General features: G+C 35.4%; 2 protein-coding genes across 6 annotated transcripts; one reads left to right on the top strand and one right to left on the bottom strand.

Annotated features, from left to right (window-relative positions):
- Nucleotides 1–176: 176 nt before the first annotated feature.
- Nucleotides 177–10,089, bottom strand: LOC127797830 (uncharacterized). Of its 2 annotated transcripts, XM_052330988.1 has the most exons (6): nt 7,233–10,088; nt 6,187–6,827; nt 5,527–5,736; nt 3,625–3,839; nt 3,101–3,171; nt 177–649 (listed from the first exon to the last, which is right to left on the bottom strand). In XM_052330988.1, exons 1-5 carry the CDS (start codon nt 9,835–9,837, stop codon nt 3,132–3,134), a joined length of 3,711 nt encoding a protein of 1,236 aa, XP_052186948.1. In that variant the 5' UTR covers nt 9,838–10,088; the 3' UTR covers nt 177–649; nt 3,101–3,131. The 2 variants fall into 2 exon arrangements, with proteins under 2 accessions (XP_052186948.1, XP_052186949.1); XM_052330989.1 differs by lacking the exon at nt 3,625–3,839 and having other exon boundaries at nt 7,233–10,089.
- An 8,034-nt stretch (nt 10,090–18,123) lies between these two features.
- Nucleotides 18,124–24,167, top strand: LOC127798006 (lipid phosphate phosphatase 2-like). Of its 4 annotated transcripts, none has more exons than XM_052331278.1 (10): nt 18,124–18,252; nt 18,387–18,489; nt 19,839–20,060; nt 20,797–20,884; nt 21,039–21,148; nt 21,256–21,346; nt 21,654–21,842; nt 21,931–21,990; nt 23,670–23,865; nt 24,014–24,167. In XM_052331278.1, the coding sequence occupies exons 1-10, from the start codon at nt 18,236–18,238 to the stop codon at nt 24,060–24,062; spliced, it is 1,125 nt and encodes a 374-aa protein (XP_052187238.1). In that variant the 5' UTR covers nt 18,124–18,235; the 3' UTR covers nt 24,063–24,167. The 4 variants fall into 4 exon arrangements, with proteins under 4 accessions (XP_052187238.1, XP_052187239.1, XP_052187236.1 ...); XM_052331279.1 differs by having other exon boundaries at nt 19,836–20,060; nt 21,666–21,842; XM_052331276.1 differs by having other exon boundaries at nt 19,836–20,060.
- Nucleotides 24,168–24,705: the final 538 nt, after the last annotated feature.

Raw genomic sequence — 24,705 nt, 5'->3', positions numbered from 1 at the left:
TACTTATATTAAATAATAATATTAATTATATAGCAGGTATAAAACCACCTCTTGGTGTCTCCATTTTTTTTTTTTTTCAAAATTTTAAGAACAAATATAAAAAATATGAACGGACACAAAAATCAAACCCTCCCCATAATCTCAACAAAAATCCCCTATAAGAGAGCAAATTTACATGAATAAAGTACAATACTAATTATTATAGTAAGATTATTTTTCAAGTATTACAAAAATAATTTTTTATAAGACGAGTAAGACAGTATAAAAAACGACTCGCTTAACACTTGCAAGTAAGAAGCCTCGTTCATCAGGATCCACCCTTTTAAACTACAATCCTAATTGTGGTCCTCATCTTGAAATTTTCTTCATTTACACAGGTTCTACCACAGGCTGCAAGCTGTAAGAAGCCATGGTTTGTAATGTGTGGAATGAGCATTGAAATAGAACTTCTCGGTAGATACCTAAACATGGTAGTCAAAATCAATCTAGCAAATCAAAATCCCCCAGGGCATTGAACACATTTGGAAGAGGATGAACACAGGACAATTGCCAATAACATATACTCTGCTTTCCCAATGACAACGTTTAATGATTTGGTTGTTTTGTTGTAATTCTTGCTCTTTTCTTCTCAACAGTGTTGGTACGTTCCCTGCAAGGACAAGCCCAAACTGGTTATGTTCTCTGAAAGCATATAATAGCATCCCAATCCCAAATGGATGACAAGAGTTCAGACAAAATGGACAACTATTTCCAAGGTTTCATAAATGCTCGAGGATCGTTTCATCAAAACATGTCAGCTAACTCAACCCATTAGAGCCATGTTTCAACCATATGCCAATCCTACTCTTAACCATTCAGCATTGTCCATAGGATGCATACAATATGAATCGTGCTCAAATCATGAATATCCATTCCAATGATGGACATAACACCAGAAGAATTAACTCCAACTACCATTAAATATAATTAACCAAGCTCAGAGACACTGGTTAAGACAGGGTCCCAATTATTTGGGATGGGCTATAAAGGAATCCTTCAATTGAATGTGTTTGAAGTTGACCTAGTTTAAGGTGCCCATAAATTAAACAAAAATGAATAGACAACTCAAAAATATCTCAAGTCATCTTATTAATTTGTCTATGCTGATGATTCATCATGGATAACAACACTATATGCACCTAATAAGATCAAAGCTCAAATAACGCTTAGCCTTTTCATTATTAGTTTGTCCCACTCACTTCAGGCAGCAGTTTCTACAGACTACAGCAACTTCACTAAAGAATTTTGACAAAGACATCATGCCCTCACATTAACATCAATTTCAGACCAATAAACCGGCCATGCTACCAATATTATGACCATAACAATGAGAATGAGGTTAAAAACAAATAGGCAAGTCTGCACAGAAAGGTGAACCTAGTGCAAGATACTACTGCATCAGACTACGGGGAAGGTCAAATGTATGCAACACTATCCATTCTTAGCAAAGAAGTTGTTTCCTGACTTGAACCTCAGGCCTCTAGGTCACAAAAGAGCAACTTGGTAAATCTTATCCAAGAGCATTTCCATAAACCAAATATAGAACTTGGTCAATTTTATGTAGCATATTGCTGAGAAGTTTTTCAAAAAATTAGTCAGACTGCATGTTGATCCAACTACTATTGTTTTTGACAGAGATGTAAAATTCCTGGAGCACTTTTGGAAAACTTTGTGGAGGAATTTGGGAACTCAGCTCAAATAGTCCAGCAACTTGCATCCACAAAAGGAAGGTCAAGCAGAAGCAATCAACAACAGTTAGGGAAACATGCTGGGATATCTTGTCTTTGTAATACCACAAGCTGAATTTGCTTACAATAATTTGATGAATAGAAACATCATAAAGGCACCACCCAAAGCTGCTTATGGGTTCAAACCTGAACATGTTCTTGACTCAGTGCCTATACCACAGCAAGCTAAAGCAAGTGATGATGGGGGCTTTTGCTGAACATATTTGGCAGGCCCATGAAGAGGTTAGAGCAGCTTTAAAGTACAACAAGGAGACACTAATGAACATCCTGGAGTGACGGAATTCAAAGAGGAGAGTTCATACTTGTGCACCTCAGGTGAGAAAAAATTCCTAAGGGTACTTATCACAAACTCAAATCATGAAATTTTGGGCCAGATAATGTTTTGAAAAAAAAGTCGGCTATGTCATTTTGGTTTGATAGTGTGCTATTTAGCAGTGTGTTAAGCTGTCTCTGCTTTAGTGCTTAAACTCCTGTTGAAGTTCACTAGGTCGGGTAAGCACGTATTCATGGAGGAGTTGCCTTGTGGTTACTAGGGTGGTTTTGCTCGTTAGGCTCGCTTTGGAACCATGGAGCAGTTCAAACTGGTCACATTTGCAAGTTTTACTTTGACAAGTGTGGGTCCCATGGTGGTTGTGTTCACCTCTCTGGTTGGTTTGGTATAATTTGGAATGTCTCAACATGGTCCTAATATGTTCGTGGGGTTTCTTGTTGCTTGTTTTCACAGGGTCAGTAGCTTTCCTCAGTGGTACCTTCAATAGCATGGCTGTTTTTCTCTATTTTAACAAAAGTTTTGTTGCTTTATCCAAAAAAGGAAAAAAAGAAAAAGAAAAAGGAGGAGAGTACTTGGGAGTATTCCAACTATGCAAGTGCAAATAGTGCTCCCATTCTAAAAACTAGCTACAGAATGATACATGACAACTAAGAAAAGGCTACTTCATAGGGGATTGCACAATATATTGCCTCCTTTTGATTTTGGACATAACAAAAACGCAAATTAGGGACCCTTACCTGAATTTTTAGATTTCAACATAGTATTTCAGTAACCTTGGAACAAGATTAACAAATAATCAACACAAATAAGAAAAAATTTTAATTCCAAAAAATGTGACATAATAAATAAAGACATTTGGTGGTTGCAACTAAGTTGTCCTGCTTGCTTCAAGATAGAGATCATTAGAAACCTGGAACTTTCATAATAGAGTCATAACAGGGAGCATCGCAAGCCATACTTAAAACAAGCACACATATGTATGTTCAATAGGACAGCCGTTCATTCAAAAAAAGCAGTTCAGTGTTTAGTAGGACTGATATACCTTCTTGAAAGTTTCAAGATGACTATCTTCTTTATTTTCTAGGCTTTCTCAGTTTCCGCCTTGATCTTCTCCTGAAAAAAAAAAAAAGATAAGAAAATACCAGGATAAGATATTCACTTGTGCAAATTCAGAGAGCACAATTAAATTCTTTTTAGCAGTGCAAGATAACAGCAAAAATAGAATTTTCCATGACAATATTGCTAAAATCTTTGTTAGTTTTTGCTCATTGAAAAAGGGGAGAGGAGGGAGAAAGGGAGGCAATCTTAGCTAGGAATGACTAGAACAACCCCCATCCACTGAAGAATTAGAAGGGAGAGAGATCCCAGTGGGCTCCAGGCATAGCCTAACCCAGCCCCATGGAGATTGAGTGAACCACTAGGTAGCACACGCAATATCTGGTTTACAGGAAAGCCTGATGTTTAAACCCAAATTGGATTAGCCAAGGGCATTTCAAGTTGCCACATGATCACTTAGCTACCACCTCTAGTGGCTGAAAATGTCTCTGGTCCCAGTTCAAAGGATACCTTTTAGCAGGTTTGCTGGTTCCAAATACACCCTTCATTAAGGCACCTATATCCACAGAGCGTTCATGCATGATCTTATCATGGTATATCTTGCTACCAATCTCAGTAATTTCTTCCTCAACCTCTTCCAGTGTCCGGTCCACATTCAGCTGCAACTCCCCTTTCCTGAGGACTGTAACACTAAAGCCATTTGCTTTGGCTTCCCGAAAAGCATCCTATGAAGGGCAAAAGTGAAAATAATAATAATAATAATAAGGTTTTGCTCTGAAGAAGAAAGCAAGTTGTAGCTTATATAATCCATATGCATTAGAGAAACTCTAGCAGTTTGACTTTGGGATGAACCAACGGACAGAAACAGAAATCATTCTTTTTGTCCTTTGTGCAGGAATACATTTAGGCAAAAGGCATGTAAACAGATGTTTTACTCATTCTGAAGATCTCCTGGTTAACCAGATAAAATGTACTTACTGACAGCTGGAAATCACCTTAATAATACATCTGGTAAGGATCTATGGATAAAAATGGAACAGAAAAGGAAAATAGTTATTCTTATGTGCATGCAATAAGTTGTTTCATTTTCTTCAATTTTCCTTTCTGTTGAAAAAAAACTCTAGTTCCAAACAGAGATTAAGGGTGGTCAAATTTTTTATAATATAAAAGATTCACAAGAAAGGATTTATTATTTGTTTAAGAAGTTCTCCGAGCTTTACTTAGGAATATTGTTCTACAGTGATATGCATGGTCATCTCCCATAATAGAAAGCATTATGGGTTCCTACTTAGGAACTTCATGGAAAAAGGAACAAAATAGCCAGTAGAAATCTTACATATTATTGTAACAAGCATACAGGAAATATATTTTCTAAACTTTAGAGAATTTTTGAATAATTGCTACAGATCTGCAAAGCGTGTGTGATTTCTATAAAGATGAATATGCAGAAATTCGTTAAGGCTCCATATAGTTAATGTAGAGTTTCTTCTCAGTTTCTATTTGTTCTTCTTTATGCTTTATTGGGGTGGTTGAGGTATGGGAGAGGCAGGTACATATGGTAACAAATGCAAGAGGAGAAGTAATGTAAAGATTGTCACTCTTCCTTTATTTGGGAAGTGAGGAATATCAACAGGGGTAATATAATGTCAATGACGGTTGTACCCTTGACATGTGAAATAAATACAGTTATATATTTATAAGATACAAAATGTTATGACTTTAATTACAATACATTCTGGTTTATTATTGAGTCATTAGTAAACAGGAAAATATATTATGCACGAATAGATGATCTTCATATTCCATGGATAAATAATTCTGAGAGACAACAATAGATAGTATTTGAGAAGACATTAACTGTCTAGGAAGAGTAGTGTTTTATGTGAGTTATGGATAATAGTGGATAAAAGGGCATCCTACAAGAGCATGCGGCCTCAATTAGCAAGGGTTGGGGCAGGTTGTATTTGTGCAATCTTTCCCTTGCCTTTTTGCAATTGGATAATTGCAAAAATAGTAAAAACTAAAATAGTGCAGAGAAAGATGAAAATTATTCTCTATGTTACTTCTCTGTCCATATACTCCACATAGGGGTGTAAGAGAAAGGGGATATGAATGGGGCGGGTAGGGTACCAAGTAGCATGACCATAAGGTCAAAGTGTCCAAACATAGGGTCCAAGTGTCCATTCAAATATTTCATAGCAATAACTTTGTCTATACATATCCACATACAAAAGAATTCATAAGCAGCTGGTTTAAGCTAACAACAGATCCAAGTGGTCTAGTGCTTATTCTTAGTTGCATGCATTGACCTCATAGTCCAGCCAGCATTTCAAGTCATTTGACAGCAAATACCTAAAATGACTGCAAAACATAAACTAGGAGAAAACAGTAGTAGAAAGGAACAGTCATTACCTTAGGTGGCCTTGCAACAACAAATGCATTGCCATTTCCAAGCATCTCCATATGAGACTGTATAATATAGCACAGATTCTTGCAATCACCAGGGTCCTCAAAAGCAATCACATGATACTGCTTTGGATCCAATTCGAGATCTGCTGCCATCTCGAGTGAATAAAATCCTATATTCGGTTCCTCACTTTCATATGTGTACAATTCGATACACTGGAAAACATAAAATAGGGAAATGAGACATTTTGCATTCATTGTACAAATCCAGACGACACAAATATCCACCTAAATATCTGAGAAGTCTTTACAATATTCATTGAGTATTTCACAGCATGCTAAGGAAGATACTCAGACAACAGTCCACTTAAAACCCAGAGAGTTACATACAGACAAGCCAACGTTTCAATAAAGTTTTTTTTTTTTTTGGTTGGGTAAAGGAGTTTCAATGAAGTTTAAAATGAGGAAGACCGGTAACATAACAATACAAGCAAAGAAAGAGACATAAAAGATAGAATTGAAAAATAAAGCTTAAAACACTGAATACTATCACATGTTAGGTTGGAACAAGTAATTCCTCTCTCCCACCCCGCCATACAAAATCAGGAAAAGAAAAACGAGGAATGGGTAACTGGACACAGGAAAGAGAGGATGAAATAAGTATACCAGTACAAAGGGTAGATCTAGCCACCATAAATGATCTTCCTTCTCTTCTGCATATTCACGGTACTTGCTCACAACAGCTTGTGGCCCGAAAAGTTCCATTTCTCTTCTGACCTTATTAAGTTTCTTTTCAACAAATTGCCGTCCCCTCTCAGGTATCTTATTCATCAGATCGGACGCTTCCTGTATTTCTTTCTCGGTGATCCATCGATCCAAATCCTTCCCTACATCCTTCATGACAGCTCTGATTTCCGGGTCTGACTCTGCATTGTAAGATTCCAAAAACCCTTGGGACCATTTCTTTGTGTGCTCCCAGTACTCTTTTCCTGACTTTTTGCCTGCTCTAACAGAACCATTGCTGCTTTCAATAACTGTCTTGTGGCTCTTTGAAACACCATTGAGAAGTTTAATATTCTTGTTACTTACTTCTGAAGTTGACAGAGTATTTTTGTTGGAGAAAAATTCTTTAGCTTTCTGACAGGAGCCTTGCCCATCCTCTCTCTCAATGTATGAATTACTTGAATTTCTAGAAAAGCTTTTATTTCTCTCAAGAAAACTATCAGGGGACTTGGGATTTTTATCTATTGGAGGACCTTTCCAACGGGGTATAATTTTCTCCAGTGGATCATATAAGCTGATACCATCTACAAGGAAGCAATAAAAACGGAATTAGGCCACTGTTTTTGGAATGCAAAATGACGCGTTAATGGGTAACAGGTAGTTGACATAGGTACACAGCAGTAGTTCATGATAAGCAAAATCATTTAGGGAAAACAAAATCCCACTGTCAACCCAGCAGTAATTCTCAGTGCCACGAATTTGAGAAATTTGTGGTTTTGGACAATAAAATGATAACCAAAATATGGGGAAAGATATAGAACTAACATGCTTAATCTGAAAAAATATAAATGTAGCGGGACATATATTGCATCGCTATTTTTTTCAGAAATTTTAAAATTTCAATACATTCCACCGCCTAAGGCGACAAAGATTGAATATGAAACCAAAAAAAAAAAGAAAAAAGAGTAGCCCTCAGAATAATCAATTACCTGCACCATAGTCAAGGTTTTCAATGTTTGAGTGGATCCACTTATGCAAATTTAACTGGTTCTGATTCTCTTTCTCAACTTTTCTCTCAAGTCCCTGAAAGAATTTGAGTTTGGCTTCATCATCCATCTGGTAAAATGGATCTTTCCCTGCTAACTCATTCTCCCGGACTTGAAACACAATTTCTCTAAGCCTGTCATCTTTCATCCAGTCAAATTCATCGTCATTTTCATCAGATTTGGGCTGTATAATATCTGAATTTAAATATAATTCTTGTTTAACTTTTTCCCTAGCCTCCATATAGTTATATCTGAAGCCACCTCCAATCTTCTTGACTAGAGGCTCGAGTTCATGAAAATTTTTTGCTACCCAGTTCTCCCTACTGACTGATGGTACCATCTCTGTACTTCTACTGTTGCTTTCATGAATTAAGGAAATTGGGGGATTTTGCAGATTATCCACTTTATCATTTCCCCCAACATCTTCAGGATCACTATCTCTTACTTTTGGATTAGAATCTCCACAAGCACTTGCAGCAGACACAGAATCTAATGGCCCGCCTAAAATGGCATATTGGAAGCCATTGTTTTCCTTGTCCAGTACCTGGCCAGTGCCATTATCTATTTCCCTTTCACTTGGCAATGAGAAACTAGATGATCCTGTCTCTAAACTGTTAAAATTTTCTTCATGACCTAAAGCTCTTGGTATCCAAAGACCATTCTCCTTCGGTCCTTCATCAGCAACTTCAGGATCAATTCTTTCTGTTGGAAGAGTTTCCCTTCTCTTCATAACAGAAACATAGTGGTCATTAATATCAGGGTTAAAATCTGATCTGCCATCTAGAGCGGTATGGTCAGACACTTCAGTGTCTTTGTCCAATATCTGCTTTGCGGTGTCATCGGTTTCCTTTCCACTATCAAGACTTGAAATTGCTGCATCTTCTAGCGCATTTCTATCTTGGAGTTCTTGCTTTGGCTCTAGTTTGTCACATTTTTGAGAGAGGAACTCCCTAGCTTCCTTAACTGAAGATATCACCCTTGGTTTTGCTCTGAACCTTTTCTTTAGTTTGCTCGACTGGGATTTTGAAGTACTGGGTAATTGGCTCACTTCGGCAATATCCATCACCTTTACTTCATTCTCAATATTCATCATATCTGTTGAGGCGGTCTCATGGTCACGGGAAGTTTTCGTGATCGAAGTCACAGAAGCTTGCCTATTGCCAGTATCTGACAAAGCTTCCTCATTAGATCCATTATCATTGCTCTTCATATCAGGTAAAGACAAAGGCATTGAAGCTCCATTAAGACCTCCTGTTTGGCCCAAATATTCATTAGACTGGTTATTCAGGAGATCCATATCTCCCGGATCTCCCTCTCTATGCCATTTGTCCACTTCCTGTCGATTGGACAGCTTGCTAACGTTTAGATCATCTCCTCCATCACTATCACCTGGTGAAACATCTCCTCTCTCAATCTCTCTTGCCGCCCTTGCCATTGCTCTGATCTCCTGAATTTTACTATCAAACTCCTTACTTTCAGAAGCATGAATATTAGAAGATCCGTGTGCTGCTGGTTTATTACTTGATGCTTTAGCTTTCATAATACTATCCACCAGATCCTGCTTGTTGAGCGTAGGCCTTTCAGCAGACACCATATGTGGCTCGACACTATCCTGAACAACTTCTACACTACCCTTCACCAGCTTCTCTTTCTCCTTTCTTGCTTTTATCTTTCTCCTCATAATTTCTTTCTCCAATCTAGTATACTCTTCCTTATCTTTCCCACCGCTCAGCGCTGCCTTTATTGCCCATAGCACAAAACAACCAAACAACACCATAATTCCTAATCTTGAGAGCTTCCTAGACAAACTAGGTCCAAGCGTAAAAGCCCGAATTGCATTAACAAAACCCTGCTGCCGATCAGAAACTACAAACTTAGCAACGGAACTATTCTTTGGAAGCACAAAATTCCCGCTCTCGAACTCTCTAGCCAGAAATTTAGCATGAGATATTTTCGAGTTCACTTCCGTGAAGTCCACAAGTTCGTTCTGCTTATACAAACTCGAATCTATTCCACTTCTTCTCAAGATTTCGTCCTCATTAACAACAACCCTCTCGACAATCCCTCGTGAGTCTTGAAACACAGTAAATATAGGACCAAACCCAATGCCCCAAAACTCCGAATCCTGCTTATACTGATCAACCCAATTCTCCAATTTATTCCATAAAACAGATTCACCCAGAGAATTTGATTTTGACTCCCCGGCATTATAATTAAACTCGCTTTCTCGGAGACTACCATTGTCCGAATTGAAGGAGCAACGCTCGTTACCAGAACTTGGTTCAAAAACTATAGAATCAATACGCACCTGTTGCTTTTCAGCAAGTTTTTCCCTCAGCGAGTTCCGGCGATTAGTGGAGCGGCCAGAGCTAGCCGATACTCGAAGATTCCTAGTAGCAGAGAACGCTAAACGCGTCGAAAGTGGCGGGCAAATGGGCAACCTTGAATTGGGTATTTTGAACTTGTAAAGTTTCTTCTTGGGACAGAAAATTGATGATGAAAAGAAGGACCGAGGTCTGGTTAAGATTGCGGGGTTCGGGACCTCCATGGACGGGAAGAGAGAATGGTGTCACATCCGAGAAACGGCGAGACGGCGTTCGCTCAAAACCCTTGATAAACCCTTCGGCTGTAGCCTCGTCGACGAATCACAAATCGCGGTAATTGAACATGGCAATTCATCAGTTCATCAGCTGTCTTGATATGAGAGGCCGCCGCTCGGTAACTACATTTACAGCCACCATTTGTCTTTCGCTGTGCGCTGGGAGGTTCAGGCTGTTAAAGGGAGCAGATGACTGCTGCCGATTCGATTTAACAGTAACGTTAAATTAGCCAAACCTCATATTTTTGTACGCTAAACTTATATTTTTTATATCAATTTAACTAATTAACTTTGATTATTTTTTATATAATAATTTAAAATTTTTATTATTTCAATCATATTTTTATATTTATATTTTTTAATCAATTTAATCCATAAACTTGGTTTAGGTAGAGTATTGATTCATCTTACTTTATTTTTTCTTTTACATGTCAAAATACATAAATGAAATTGATTAAAAAATATAAAAATAAAAAATGTAATAAATATAATAAAAAATGTAAGTTGTTACATAAAAAAAAATATCAAAATATAGGCATTAAATTAATTAAAAAATATATACATAATCATATAATTAAAATAACAAAAAATTTTACGTGAAAAAAACAAAAAATTACAAAGACAATTATATAGGTTTGGCCCATTAAATTACGTTACTAATTTTTAAATTTTGTATTTTATATTTTATTATATTTTAATTTTATCATCATACTTATTAATATTTTTTATATAATTTAATTTATTTTTAAATTTTTTATTAAATTCTATTAATAAAAACTAACATTATATATTAATATAAATCTCAAAATTACTTAAATTGTAAAATTTATGTTAATTTTAATATTAAGTGATTTTTGAATTTATATATTAATATAAAATTTAAAATCACTTGATAATGGATAATTCACTGACAATTGATTTTTCATCAATTAAAAATAACAATTTTGCTATTTTGTTTGAGAGGGTGACTAAAAATGGTACAAATGATGAGAATACCCTTTATCTAAAATTAAATTTGATTCGTCTACTGTTAGGTGCTTTCTCTTTGAGATGGAGCATGTAGTAACGGTGAGCATGAGATGAGATAGCAAGAGGAAAGTGGTTGTCAAATGTAGTATGGGAAAGGAAAAATATAGGTGGGCAAGGGCAAATGAAGCAAATTTGATTTTGGGTGAAAGATATTTTTGTAATTTGCATCTTTTTTGGTAACCCACTCAGGCAAAAGAACAAAATTCTAAAAATAATTGGTAACTCTTCTTTTTATTTTTCAGTTTGATATTATTATAATTTAAATATAATTTAATTAATATTATTTGACATAAAATTACATTATTCGAGTCAATAACTAATCTATAATAAACTTTTAATTTGGACTAAGGGAGTGTTTTTGATAATAATTGAAATTATAAGGGAACAATTCTATATTGCTCGAATTTCTCATATTTTGACTAATTGATTTTATCAAAAGAAGCGCCAAGATGAGCCCTCTTTTTCGAGCATAGCACAACAAGCCCCATCCTACTTCCTCATTCAACACAGTCTCCAGTCTTCTTCGCACAATCTCAAGCACAGTCTTCTTCCTCATTCCTTCTCACCGACAACCTTCTTCTTCCATTTTCCTCCTCGCCGACAACCTCTCGCCACCACCATTCTAAAATCTCCACCAGCCTACAATCGAACCGCCTTCTCGCGAAGAATGTGGTGGAAAATCTGAGACAACTAATGAATGTTCTTATGCAATAAATTCAAGAATGACTTGGTTAATTTCATTGCCTATTAATATTAGAAAAACGCCTATTCGTTCTATAATTTCAATCATTTCCTCTGTTGTTACAATGGAATGGTTACAAAGTAATTAAACAGCTAAGTTGCACCTTCTTGCTGTAAAAGTTAACTATTATAGAATACTTACATTGTACCAATGGCAAATCCAAGGAGAAGAGCCTCAACCAAAACATTATATATATATATATATATATACACACACAACCCCTCAATTTGAAGCTCTAGCCCTCCCCTTGATCCCTCCCCTGACTGTACAATATCATATCACACTGGTTATATGAATGCAAAGAAAAGAATGGTCATTGCTGGTGAGGAGCGTCGATGACAGGAAGAGCATTGTTGTTAAAATCCTGATTTTATGTATATGATTTTACAATTTTACGCTTTAAAAATCCCCAAACGATTCAAATCCCATGTAAAATATAATTTGAGGCAAAATCCTATAAAATCTCAATTTTATGTGTATGATTTTACGATTTTATGCTTCAAAGACCTCCAAACGATTTTACGATTTAGAGATCTCAATTGATTTAAATTGTAATTTAGAGAATGTTTCCAACGTCTGAATGTCACATAACATCTTACATTGAAACTTATGCAACGAATTGCTATATTTTGCCTCTGAATTGAAACTTGATTTAACATTGATTATATAAGTAAATCAAGACAAACAGGTAATTAATTAATGGACCACCCAACCCTGAATCGAGTTTTTACTTGATTTAATCAATGTTAAATCAAGTAAAAATTGTAACTTAAATATGATGGAAGACATTGGAAGCATCATCTAAAGAATTTTAAGCTATATTTTACCTCTAAATTGCCTATGTTTTGCCTCTAAATTGCCTATACCAACCTACTAGTTTTTGAGTTATATTTTGGAAAAATTATCTCTTGAGTTATAATAAGGAATAATCAGGTTATTAAATGATATTAATTCATTTTCTATAAAATTATATTATTGTAAATATATATTTACAAAAATTAAAAGGTATTTTTAATTATCTCTAAAATCTTACGATTTTACGATTCGATTTTATGGATCATTTTTCGATCCCACTTAAAATCTTGATTTTAACTACCTTGAGGAAGAGACACATGTCGGAGGTGGAAGGGATGCACGTCGTAGAGAGAAAGAGAGAGAAAGAAAGAGAGAGACGGTGGGCAGTGGGAGAATGATGAATAGCCTTCAACACAGTCAATGGCAAATTTGCAATATTGTTAGGGGTGAGGGGTAATTTTTTAGATAAAATTTAATTCGATAAGCTCTCGGTATAAAAAATCCGGGCAATGTAGAATTGCTCATTATGAGGGCTTTTAGTGCTAATTTTAATGTATAAGGACGTTTTTAAAAATTGATCAAACTATACGTATGCATTTAAATTGTCCTTTTATAAATTCCTATTTTTTTAGCAAAAAGAAAAATCTTACTTCTTATTTCTCACCCAAAAATTAGAAATAGTTAAACGAAATAAAAATATATAAATTTTTTTTAAATAAATTAACCATATGCACTTTAAACTTTGGTCATTTAGTTCAATTACTAACTTTGAAATTCGTCAAGTTAGATATTGAATTTTTCAAAATTAGTCGTGACGCTCTTTTATTAGAAAAATGCTATTAGTATACCTTTGTATACACTTTAGATTTTATAAAAGTGTACCAATGATAAAAATATCGCTCATGAGACACAGAAATGCATGAGTCACATGGAGGTAAGGGGTATTTTGGTCATAATACCTCTGTGTATAGCCCAAAATGTACAAAAATAATGTACATCTTCCATGATTCCTTTTATTATTAACGATATCGACTAAATTAATAATTTACCCCTTAAACTTTGAGCTTAAAAATAAAAAAAAAAACTTAAAAATGATAATAAATATAGATAAAAAATATAATTAATTTATGTAATTAATTAATAATTACCATCCTAATAAACATTGTATTGCAATTCAATTAAAGAATATTGTCTTAGAATCTCACATGGAATAAGAAATGAAAAATAATGATGAATTTTGGGATTGATGATGAAGATTTGTTTTGATATTAGCACTTGCAAGGGTAAGTTAGACTTATTTTCTCGGTATATCTTCTACCGATCAAGTTAGTAACGATACTTAAATAAAATGATAATAAACTTGTAGTCATGTGATTTTAGTTGTAGAGATCTCCCATTATATAGATTATAAGGGACAAGATTTTTCGAGTTATTCTTCATATTTATTTGAGTTATTTAAAATTTTTCAAAATTCTCCCATTTGATTGTTATAAAATATTTAGAATTTTGTTCGAAATTTTGAGATATTTCCCTTGAGATTCTCAATTTTTACTATTATTAGATATTGAGATCTCTAATTTAAATTTAAATTCATAATTAGATCCAAGTCAATTTCTTATATCTAGATTTAAGTTAGATAATAAGATGTGTTATATTCTTTATACATGCCTGCTATGTTGTCCACTGGTAGGCAACATAACAGGTGCCCGCCAGTAAGAGGGGCGCAGGCCCCATGCACGTGTGACCTATGTGCAGAAGCAAACCCCACGTGCATGGGGCCCGCGCCCTCCTCACTGGCGGACACCTACTATGTTGTCCGCTAGTGGACAACATATCATGATTGATTCTTTATAATAAAAACACTCTACAAGTTGTGATTCCCTGTTTTTTAGAATATTTTAATAATTTATGTCATTTGGAACCTTTCACGTCAAAAAAATGAAAACCAAATATAAAATGTGAAAATATTTTCACTTTATTGGAGTGATTCCGAATTTTTTAAAAATAAAAATAAATAAGAAATATTTATTTTTTACTTTATTTTTTTAAAAAATAAATAAATCAAAAGCCCCAACACTACTAGTAATATTATTTCAACTACTACAGGTAACCTTTATTCAACATCTGGAATTATTAGGTCTGGCATTCGGCCCATCATCAATAATTGCCTTTCATTTGATTTGCCCAATTGCTTTAATAGAAAGTAAAGAAAATTACATAACAAATGCTTAAGAATGTAATATTACATGTCACAACTGATACTTTACGTATTTCTCCTTTGTTGACATTGATTTGGGTTATTTCATATCTAGCATAAAAATTTCATTACTCTATTTTATTCAAGATACTTGTTTGTAATTTTATCCTATTACGATGATGGAATAAAGGATTAATTATCATAGTTTTGTTCGATCTAAGGATTTATAAGAAAATGCTATATTAGTTTTTTTGATATAACATTTGATACTTAAATTAGTACAATAAATGTACGTAAAGGATAAAATATTTAGAATTATTTTTGAGATTATTAGAATTATCGATATTTTCTTTAAAATTTTAGAATTTAATTATTATAATATATTTTGAGTTAATATATAAGATTTGGTAGAATCCTCAAAATTTAAATTATTGAGATTTTCTCAAATATTTTCAAATTGAACTGTTATTAGATAACTAAATCTTTAATTTGAATTTAAATTTTGATAGATTTATCATATTTTATTCGAATTATTTTTACATTAATATTTGAGAGTTAGGTTCAAGTTAATCCTTTAAATTTAGATTTAAACTGGACAAAAGACATTCGTAACTTTTCTATTGCTTGACAATAGAGACCAGCAGCTAGCTATGAGGTCGTTGTTCTTCAAGAATAACTTGATAATTTTTATCTTCTAAATATTTTTATATCATATTAGATTCTATAGGTTGATATATCGACTAATATTAAAGTAATACTAACATACTTGTAACGCCCGTAAATAGCTATTAATTTAATTTTGGGGTAATTGGATTTAAGAGAAATATCAAAATAATTTGTGGTGGTTAAATAAAATTAAATTATGTGATTTTAAGGAAATAAGAAATTAAGATAATTAATTTTGTTATTTGAGAATTTCTGGAAAGAGAAAAAAATTAAAACAAATCAAGTTGTGGGATTTTTAGAAGTTTCGGGCATTTCTGTAATTAATATAGGGGGCGAGAGTGTAATTAATAGAAAGTTAGGGGTGCTGGCGTGAGTTGCGAAAAGGCCGAAAAATCACTTTAAGTATAACTTAATTCATATATAGGTTGAAGAAGCATGCGGGCGCGAGCGGTCGCGCGCGAGGCGGCCAAGCAGCGGGTGCGCGATGGGGGAGAATTTTGGCTGATTTAATTCAGCCTCTTGACGCCAAAACGACGTCGTTTTGATAGAGGCGGTGGCCTCCCCAGCGGCCTCCTCAGCATTGCCACGTGGCGCCCCCTGCTTTACTTAATTTTGGCCGTTTTTAAGCCCGATTTCGGGTGTGATTTTGAGCAATCGAGCAGTAAAAAAATTGTAGAAAAGAGCAGCGAGCGTGCGACGTGAATTTGGGTGATTTTAGGGCTGAAAAATCAAATTAAATTCCGTTTAATCCCGGATTTAATTATCCAGGTATGTGCCTAAACTAGTAATTAATATTTTCTACGGTTGAAATTTTATTTTGAGTCTAATTTTATTAATTTTGTCTATAATTGGAATATTGCAGTTTGTATAACTTTGACCGTGTTTGGTCAAATTGAGCCTAAGGTTATCTCCGGAAAGGCAAGTTCTTTATACCCTCATTGTCGATTCTTTCGATGTCAATTTATTTGACCTCACTTCGTTGGATTTGGCTGTTAATAAATTATGAAATTTAAACGGTGTGTTTAATAATTTAATTTATTAACCTAGTTTTGAGGGTATTATTTGTTGGTTGCCTACGGGGGTTTGTATCACCCCCAAGCCTATGAGAATGATGTCGTACTCACCCGGGGCTAGGTTCTTAGCTGTCGGGTATTATTATTAGATTTTCGGTTAATTATTGGCTAGAGTGGTTGGGTAGTGGGGGCAAAGGTTAGTTGTACGGTGACGGTGTGACTGTTATACGGTCTATTTTAGGCCGTTAGATGGTCTCTCCTGGTCACTGACCACTGACCGGTGTCAGACACTGCTAACTAGCTCTGCCGTTATGTGATTATAGCATGCCTGATTACATTTTATTTTATCTTGGTTGCATGGTTTGGTATGTACATGGGTACGGGCTGCATGATGGGATCATCATGATTTGGTTATGCTTGATCACATGCATTTTAGATTGGTCAGGTTGCATCCAGCACGGGCATATGCATCGCGTGTGATTTACTACGTGGGCGGAGCATGGCCTGATGCCTGGATGTATGGGCGCCTTGTATCACGTTGATGTTCATTATGCCTTGCATTTTATATGCATTGCATGGTTACTGGTAGTTATTAGTTCTCGGACGGGAGTACCGTTCCGATGGAGCCTTTGGCTCGGCTGTCGGGAGTACCGGCAGGGATACGGGTGACAGGAGTACCGACCCGGGACAGTGCGCACAGGTTTGTGGAGATTTATGTTGCCTTTCAAAGCAGCGGCAGGTTGGTATGGGACTTGGGTGCCAAGTGTTTTATATGGGCCCCAAGGACCGGTATATGTTTTATTATGCGGCACTGTTGCGTTGTTGCGTCATATGACTTGTGTGTACATGTGGGTTTATATTTGGGGTGATCTCCTCTTCTGTTTCGTTTACAGCCTTCCTTTTCATATAAACTTGCTGAGTCTTGCGACTCACCTTGCTTTCCATCATTCCAGGTAAGGGTAAAGTAAAAGTCGAGGGCGAGGACCGCGCTACCTAGCATCCAGCCGTGTCGGTAGGGTGTACAGTTAGCTGCCCCCGTTTTCTCTGATGTTTTGTTAAGAGTTCTGACTCTCATTTTTTACTGTGCCCGGTTGTTCCTTGTATCTTTTATCGTTGGCACATGTGTCTGTATATTTTTATATACTCCTTGACTACTGTTACAGCAGGGTACTTGTAGGCGTGCATGTATATTATTTTGCTTCTACTGTTGTATTTTTCGTATGTATGCATGCCAGGGTATTTTTGTCTTCTGTTTGTTTCTCTTCTCTTATGTAGGCGCTCTCGTTCGGATAGACCGGGCGATTGGGATATCTGGGCGGGGTTGCTTACAATACTTCTAATAATTATTGCATAATTTGAGATGTCAATATAAATTTAAAAAATTTGTATTAAAACTATCAATAAAAGACTTTAAAAATCTTCCTCACATCATAGATAGGAAGGTTATACCAAATCTTTTTCCATTTAATAATCGAACAAAACTATCTTAAATATATTTTATTTATTAATTTTCTTGTAATTGACATTTGTTGTATAATAATGAAACATTCCATCTATTTTGATAATTCCTTCAAATTGAAAGAAAATATTTTTGTCTCTCCCCTCTCAAACTAGAAGAAACAAATTTGTATTCATTAGACTACTAAAACTCTCCCAAGCATACGCTAATTGTGGCAGCCAAGTGAAGGATTTTTTTGCAATAAATGAAATCTGAGGGGGCTGAGTGCAATTTAAGAATTTAACCTCCCAATCTTATCTCCTAACCGTTTTATTTCTTTTTCAGATTTTTTACAATTTGAGAGAGTGAAAAGAATCCGTTATCACCTCCGTCGCACGGCTGCCGTTAATGCGTCCCGTTCCTGTTCGATTTTCTCAGTGAATCCCAATTGGTCAACAAGAACATCAATGGGCCTCTTTTCCGGGTACAGTGTGTCCATTCGCTGTCCATTTCCCAATAATTCCTTTCCCAATACTTTTTTCCTTGACTTGGAGTTCATACTAACCCCCCCAAAATATCCACTTCTCCTTGCTTCTTCTTGTCTGCATTTGTAAGCAGATTCAGGCAATCAGTTGGTCGATTTTGCCCGGTTGTTCCACGTATGGATTGGAGGAATAGGATATCTTTCGGTTCCTTTCCCAATTTGAGGGTCTTCTTCCTGGTTCGTTGGCTTTTTGGTTCCTTTCTTCATCGCTCAGTTTGATGGTTTTGTTTTTTTTTGTTTTCTCTGGATAATTTTTTTCTTGATTAATTTAATGAGTTATGATGATCAAACCATAATCTCCCAACGGGTCATTTTTCTTCCTGTTTATAGTGATTTTGTTATGAGTTGTACGTACTAATTTGCTTTTGGGATACAGACACAGTTGCATACATATCAAGAGGGTTTGATTCAGTGTTTTCATGCAAGTCAATTCGCTTGTTGCTTGGTTAATCAAATACCGTGCAGAGGCAATAGCCAACACTTGCACCAAGTAACTACGTAGAAATTTTTGTGTGAGCTCGCCTTTCGAGTGGTTTGAATCCTGGTCATGAAGGAGGCTACTATAACCTGTTACCACTGAACCGGTCCTTGGTGGTACAGACTGTATTTTTAGTATGATACTTTGAACTTGCTTTTTGTGATGCACTCAAGGGGCCAAAATATGATGCTGTCTGTGGCAAAAATTCATGATCTGAAGTCAACTATATTTTTTTAAGGGTTCATTGCTTATATTTGGAGCTGGGAGTTTCTTTGCTACCATCTTATTTCTTAGGAGATGATTTTAATTGCCTGAAGTTTGTTGTATAAGACCACTATGAGTTCTGCCATACAATATCAACAGACACCAGAATGGTGATTTTTTATATCATTGCAAGCTCAGTCATAAAATCTCAACAGAGCCCAGACTTGCAAATTGAAATATGATTGAGAATTCAGCCATGCATGCTCAACAGCTTCCACAAGTGCCACATGTTGTATGGTTAAGAGTTCAGCCATACAACCTCAATAGATCCCAGTATTTCGATTTGTAATGATGATGAGTTCAGGCGTACAATCGGAATAAACAAATACTAATTACTATAGTTAGATCACAATAATAGCATAAACATTTATGGGAAATGAAGTATGATAAAAGAAAACAAAAAGAAAAAATAAATCCTATATATAGTGGAAATTATATATCTGTGAAGAGACAATTTCCACTATATATAGGATTTATTTTTTCTGTGAATAGATATTATTCACTGTGGTAGAGATGATTGAAGAGTGATGACTGGTCTGTAATGATAATTAGTGCCGCCTACTCCATGAATTATACATCTGTGAAACTTCAGTTTAATATCAGTTTGAAGGTGGCATAATGTTATACCAGTTACTGGCATCCAGGCTGTTGTCGTTCACATTCTAAATTTCAATATAAAAGTACGTTTGTTATCATTTTTGATTTATCTATTCGGTTTCATGAATAGTTTTTTGATTGTGAAGTTCACTAGCCAATTTCACATGGTTGATATTTGTGCTAGCAGGGGAGAACAAATGAAGTGGTGCTTGGTACTCACACTATTAAGTCTGATGGAGCCAGAGTTGCCAGGGATCACCTGTCTGACTGGCTTATATTGCTGCTTCTTGTGGTCATAGAGATCATTCTAATTGTCATACACCCATTTCGCCGCTTTGTTGGAAAGGACATGATGGAGGACCTTAAATATCCGTTGAAGGAAAATACTGTCCCTGTATGGGCTGTTCCTGTGAGTTTTTCTTTCTCTTTATTTATTCATATTTATTTTTGGAATATAATTTTTTAATTCGGAAAATAATAACATGTAGCAGATTATCATTGTAAATATCGTCAATGTATTTAATATTTATGAATTTTCTTGCTTTGATGTTTACATTATGTTTAATGAAAATAGTGATGATAATAGTTATGATTTTTAAGAAGAAACTTGATGATCAAACGAGAACAATTGACTTTTCCAGAAGAAAACAATTAAAAAATTAAGTCTAATAGGTTGAGAGGAAAAGATATAGAAAGAATTATTTATTGGTTATTTTTGGTGATTGTGAAATAAAATATAAATATATTTTCAGTGAAAATAATATCAAAGTTGGATTATACAATGGACCGATCAATTAATTCAAATTGATGCCACCTTAGGAAATGTGTTTGAAGTTCAATTAGATCACCTTGCTTGATATTCTCATGACCCAGTCCCACATTGGTAGTCTATTGGATGGATCTTGTGTATATTACTTGGTCCCATGAGCTCATAAGTCAACTTTTGCCAGCACTTTTGACTGAGGACCTGTAGTGTTACAGATATGCTTTGAATCAGTTGAACACTTTAGTATTCATAAATGAAACACTTGGACCATTATTATTGTCGAGAATAAGAAGAATATTTTCCAAATTTTCAGTTGTTATGAAGATTTGCTAGTAGAAACCATAACTGATGAAAGCTTTCGTTTTTTTTCAATGCTCAGATGTATGCAGTTCTATTGCCTATTGTCATTTTCCTTATCTTCTATCTTCGAAGGAGAGATGTTTATGATCTACACCATAGTGTGCTAGGTAACCAATGACTGGTTTAATTTCAATGCATCATGAATTAGCCAAACCCTACTGGGATTAAGGCTTGTGATTGCTGTTATTGCGCAGAATTCCTCTTCTTGTTCTAAGCCAACTGCCTATTTTGTCCCCCTTTTCATACATTCTTAAAGTGCAGGCCTTCTGTTTGCTGTCTTAATAACCGCAGTCCTTACTGATGCAATAAAAGATGCAGTTGGCCGCCCTCGACCTGACTTCTTTTGGCGTTGCTTTCCAGATGGAATTGATGTATGTTAATCTGAGATTATAATGTTCATGTAATTTGATAACCATAGCACTAAACTTTTGGACAATCAAGTCTTGGTTGCTTATTTTATCCTCTCTTTCTCCTCCAGAAATATGATCGCTGGGGTAATGTAATTTGCCATGGAAAAGGCAGTGTCATCAAAGAAGGGCACAAGAGCTTTCCAAGTGGTCACACTTCGTGTATGCGACAGCTACCAATTATGTTAAAGAAAATGAATAGAGATTTTTTTATCTAGATATGCTAAATTTGGATAACAAAATCAAAGTAATTTTTTATCCCTCTAATCAGGATTAATTTATCTTCTATGCTACAGAAAACAATGCATCAATAATGCATAGCTTATGTATTGGCCATAAAAGAGTGCTGATATGCTCATGGCTTCTTACCATCCACATACAACTGCAAACAAGTTAAAATGATGAAACAAAATCTTCCTGTGCTTAATCTTTAGCCCATTCATCTTACAAAGTTCAACATGCTTCACAGGGTCCTTTGCAGGTCTGGGATTTTTGTCAGTATACTTGTCTGGAAAACTCAAAGCATTTGACCAGAGAGGACATGTTGCAAAACTATGTATTGTGTTTCTCCCTCTCCTCATTGCAGCTCTGGTTGGCGTTTCTCGGGTGGATGACTATTGGCACCACTGGCAAGATGTGTTTGCTGGAGGTCTCTTAGGTATAATTTAACACTATCATTTAATAGCACACTCTGAATCCTATTTTCAGTTGTTTAATACTAATATTTGTATAATTTGATGTTGTAGGTCTTGTTGTTGCAGTATTTTGCTATCTGCAGTTTTTTCCACCTCCTAACCGTGACAATGGTAACTACTGGTTCTTCCTTGAGTACTACAATTGAATTTTTGACCTTTTTCCTCTTTCCTAAAAAATGTATCACATTTGTGAATGGTTGTGAATTCTGGAAAAGTTTTTAAATTTTTAGGCCATCCTACAGCATCCTGTTTTTCAGATATACATTACAATGAGCACATCAATGGAAAATTGGCCTTCAAAATTGGAGATTAAAATAAATAAGGCTGTTTGTCAATCTACTGGATTCTCTCAAAATGAGAAGGCTACAGAATGTAAGTGCTAGAAATATATCATCAAGGACTTGAAAAGTAACCAATGGAATTTCACTGAGACATCTTACCATCTAATGAAAAGATGAAGCTGTTGCCCTCAGGGCGTAGATCAACTGGCAAAGGAAGAACTCGCTGGAGTGTTGCTCCTTGGGCCCCCAGGTCTCGTGTTCGAGCCCTAGTCAAGAGATAGTTCAATAGGTAAGGAACGACCCTGAAAATAAAAAATGCTTGCTGCCCTCACGTTTGCGATTGTGCTAGGGGTTGAAACCTGTCTGCTGGATTCCCTGATTTACCTATCTTGCTGAAATCGTGGGGTCGAGCAACGGGGGAGCGAGTGATAGCACGTAATTTAAAAAAAAAAAAAAGATGAAGTTGTTGCTCAGAAAAAGAAAAAAAGAAAAAGAAAAAGGAAGGGGTTGTTCAAGCACAAGACAATCGACATGCTTTTACTATATTACAAAAAATGGTGTTGAAGGAATCTTGAACCCTTATATTGTTGTCATAAATGGTTTAATCTCTTTGCTTCTCATGCAAAAAAGAAGATTGCAAGTATTATCTTTAATCATGGGTATGGGTTAATGAAATGTGAGTAGGGCTGATGAAGACTTCAAATTTCCCAATGACAACATGTCCACAACACTTCAAAATTTTCAGGAACTACGCAAAATTGGACATGTTTCCTGTTCAACAGACTGAACTGGCCAGTACAGTCCAGTTTGGGATAATATGGTTTGAGGAAAACAGTTGTTTTCTGATTCAAAGTTCTTTATATTCATAGCTAGCAATGGTAAGGTTCCTTTAGTGACTGGAAGACAAGTGTGAGTTGTGAACTTGTGAAAACAACTTCTGAGAGCCTTGTGCATTGGGAATGCCTTTTACTGCTAGACTTTCTATCGGTGGGGGAGCAGAGAGATGCTTCTTCTTGTTCTCATATTTCCTATTTGATCTTTTGTTATGAGCTGTATGTACTTAGGAAAAAATAACACGGGTTGGTTAGTTTATTTGCTGCAACAGGGAAAGAAAACAAAAAGGAAGATATAATTTTTCTTTTTGGTTCATTAGCAGACTAGGCAGACTGTTGCTAACAAGAAAGTGAAAAATAGGAGATTCTTTTGGTTGCTAGGATCATCACCTTTTTGTAGCCTTCACTTCCCATTACTTGTTGAGGGTCTTCTCTTTGGAGAACTACCTAGCTAAATGTCACAATTAGTGTAACACTCTTTGCTCGACATGCTGCATCACTCTGTTGTAAACTGTTGTGTCATCACAAATAAACACGGGGACAAAAAATTATGAACATTTTAATTTAATCTTGTGGCTAATTGCGTGGTCAGTTCTGTGGAATTTCTTCCTTTCCTTGATCATCATGAGACTGTCTTCTCATGGTCTCCTTACCTCTTCGTTTCCGCTGATTGCAGGATGGGGCCCTTATGCTTATTTCCTGGCATTGGAACAGGCTAATATGAACTCACAGCCGGGCTGCCCTGTGAACGAGTCCAATGCGCCAGTTGCAGGAGGTCAAGTTGTCGATCAACAAACAGGACAACGTAATGGTGCTTCTGTAGAGCATCATAACCCGAGCTTATCGGTTGCTGATATAGAATCTGGGAGAAGGTAATCTTGTGTCTCTTGAACTTTGCTTCCATGGAAGTCGGTTCTAGTGAGATTAAAGTCTATTGTGAATGCAAGGTTGGAAGTTTTAACCATCAAGCACTTAGCAATGTACAGGCAATTATATTGATGGTAGCAAGTGATTGTATAGAACAAATAAAGCTTCAATGCTGGGGTGGGTGATTGTTCATCTCTGGTAAAGCTAGTTGTGCATTCAACGCCAACCATTTAACTTGATCTAGACGTCCAGTTTCAGCACATTCTGTATAAATTTCATGGGCATTTGGCACTTGAAGCTTTGACAAGTTTTCTGGCAGGATGATCTCTAATGATCTTCGTTTTATTGCCTCAAATACTAGGGGGGTGGAAAATGTTTTTATCTAAATTATGCGGATATGGGTAAGAATTATTTTATTGTAATTGGCAGTAACGGTAAGGTAAGAATTCTCTGTTTATTTTGTTATTTTATTTGTATGAACAAACTCTAAACTCGTCAATTTCACTGGTCATTTTTTAGTGTTAGCCAATTAATAATGAAGTGTTATTTAGACGGTAAGTTTTCTCAATTCTTTAAGGTCATAAATTATTTTTTAATATTAGATAATAAATAATGATGGATCATTTAGATAATGAAGCCCTCAACTCGTCAAGTTTATGAGTTATTTTTCAATGTTAAGTAATGAATAATGAGGTGTAAATTAGTAACGTAATGAACAAAAAAAAAAAGTAAGAAGTGGTGTTAATTTAAAAAGATAATCAACTTGACGAGTTATTTTTTAATGCTAAGTAATGAATAATGAGGTGTAAATTAGTAACGCAATAAAAAAAAAAAAAGAGTAAGAA

The sequence above is a fragment of the Diospyros lotus genome, chromosome 3 (assembly GCF_014633365.1).
Source record: "Diospyros lotus cultivar Yz01 chromosome 3, ASM1463336v1, whole genome shotgun sequence".
Taxonomy (NCBI): Eukaryota; Viridiplantae; Streptophyta; class Magnoliopsida; order Ericales; family Ebenaceae; genus Diospyros; species Diospyros lotus.
This window is presented reverse-complemented; position numbering and strand designations above follow the sequence as displayed.

Coding starts and splice junctions, on each gene's coding strand:
- LOC127797830 (XM_052330988.1), bottom strand. CDS start 9,837: ATGGAGGTCCCGAACCCCGCAATCTTAACCAGACCTCGGTCCTTCTTT. Junction 6,828..7,232: donor AAACCTTGACTATGGTGCAG/GTAATTGATTAT, acceptor GCTTCCTTGTAG/ATGGTATCAGCTTATATGAT. Junction 5,737..6,186: donor TAGATCTACCCTTTGTACTG/GTATACTTATTT, acceptor TATGTTTTCCAG/TGTATCGAATTGTACACATA.
- LOC127798006 (XM_052331276.1), top strand. Junction 18,490..19,835: donor ATTTGAGGGTCTTCTTCCTG/GTTCGTTGGCTT, acceptor TATTTGTGCTAG/CAGGGGAGAACAAATGAAGT. Junction 21,991..23,669: donor ACCTCCTAACCGTGACAATG/GTAACTACTGGT, acceptor CGCTGATTGCAG/GATGGGGCCCTTATGCTTAT.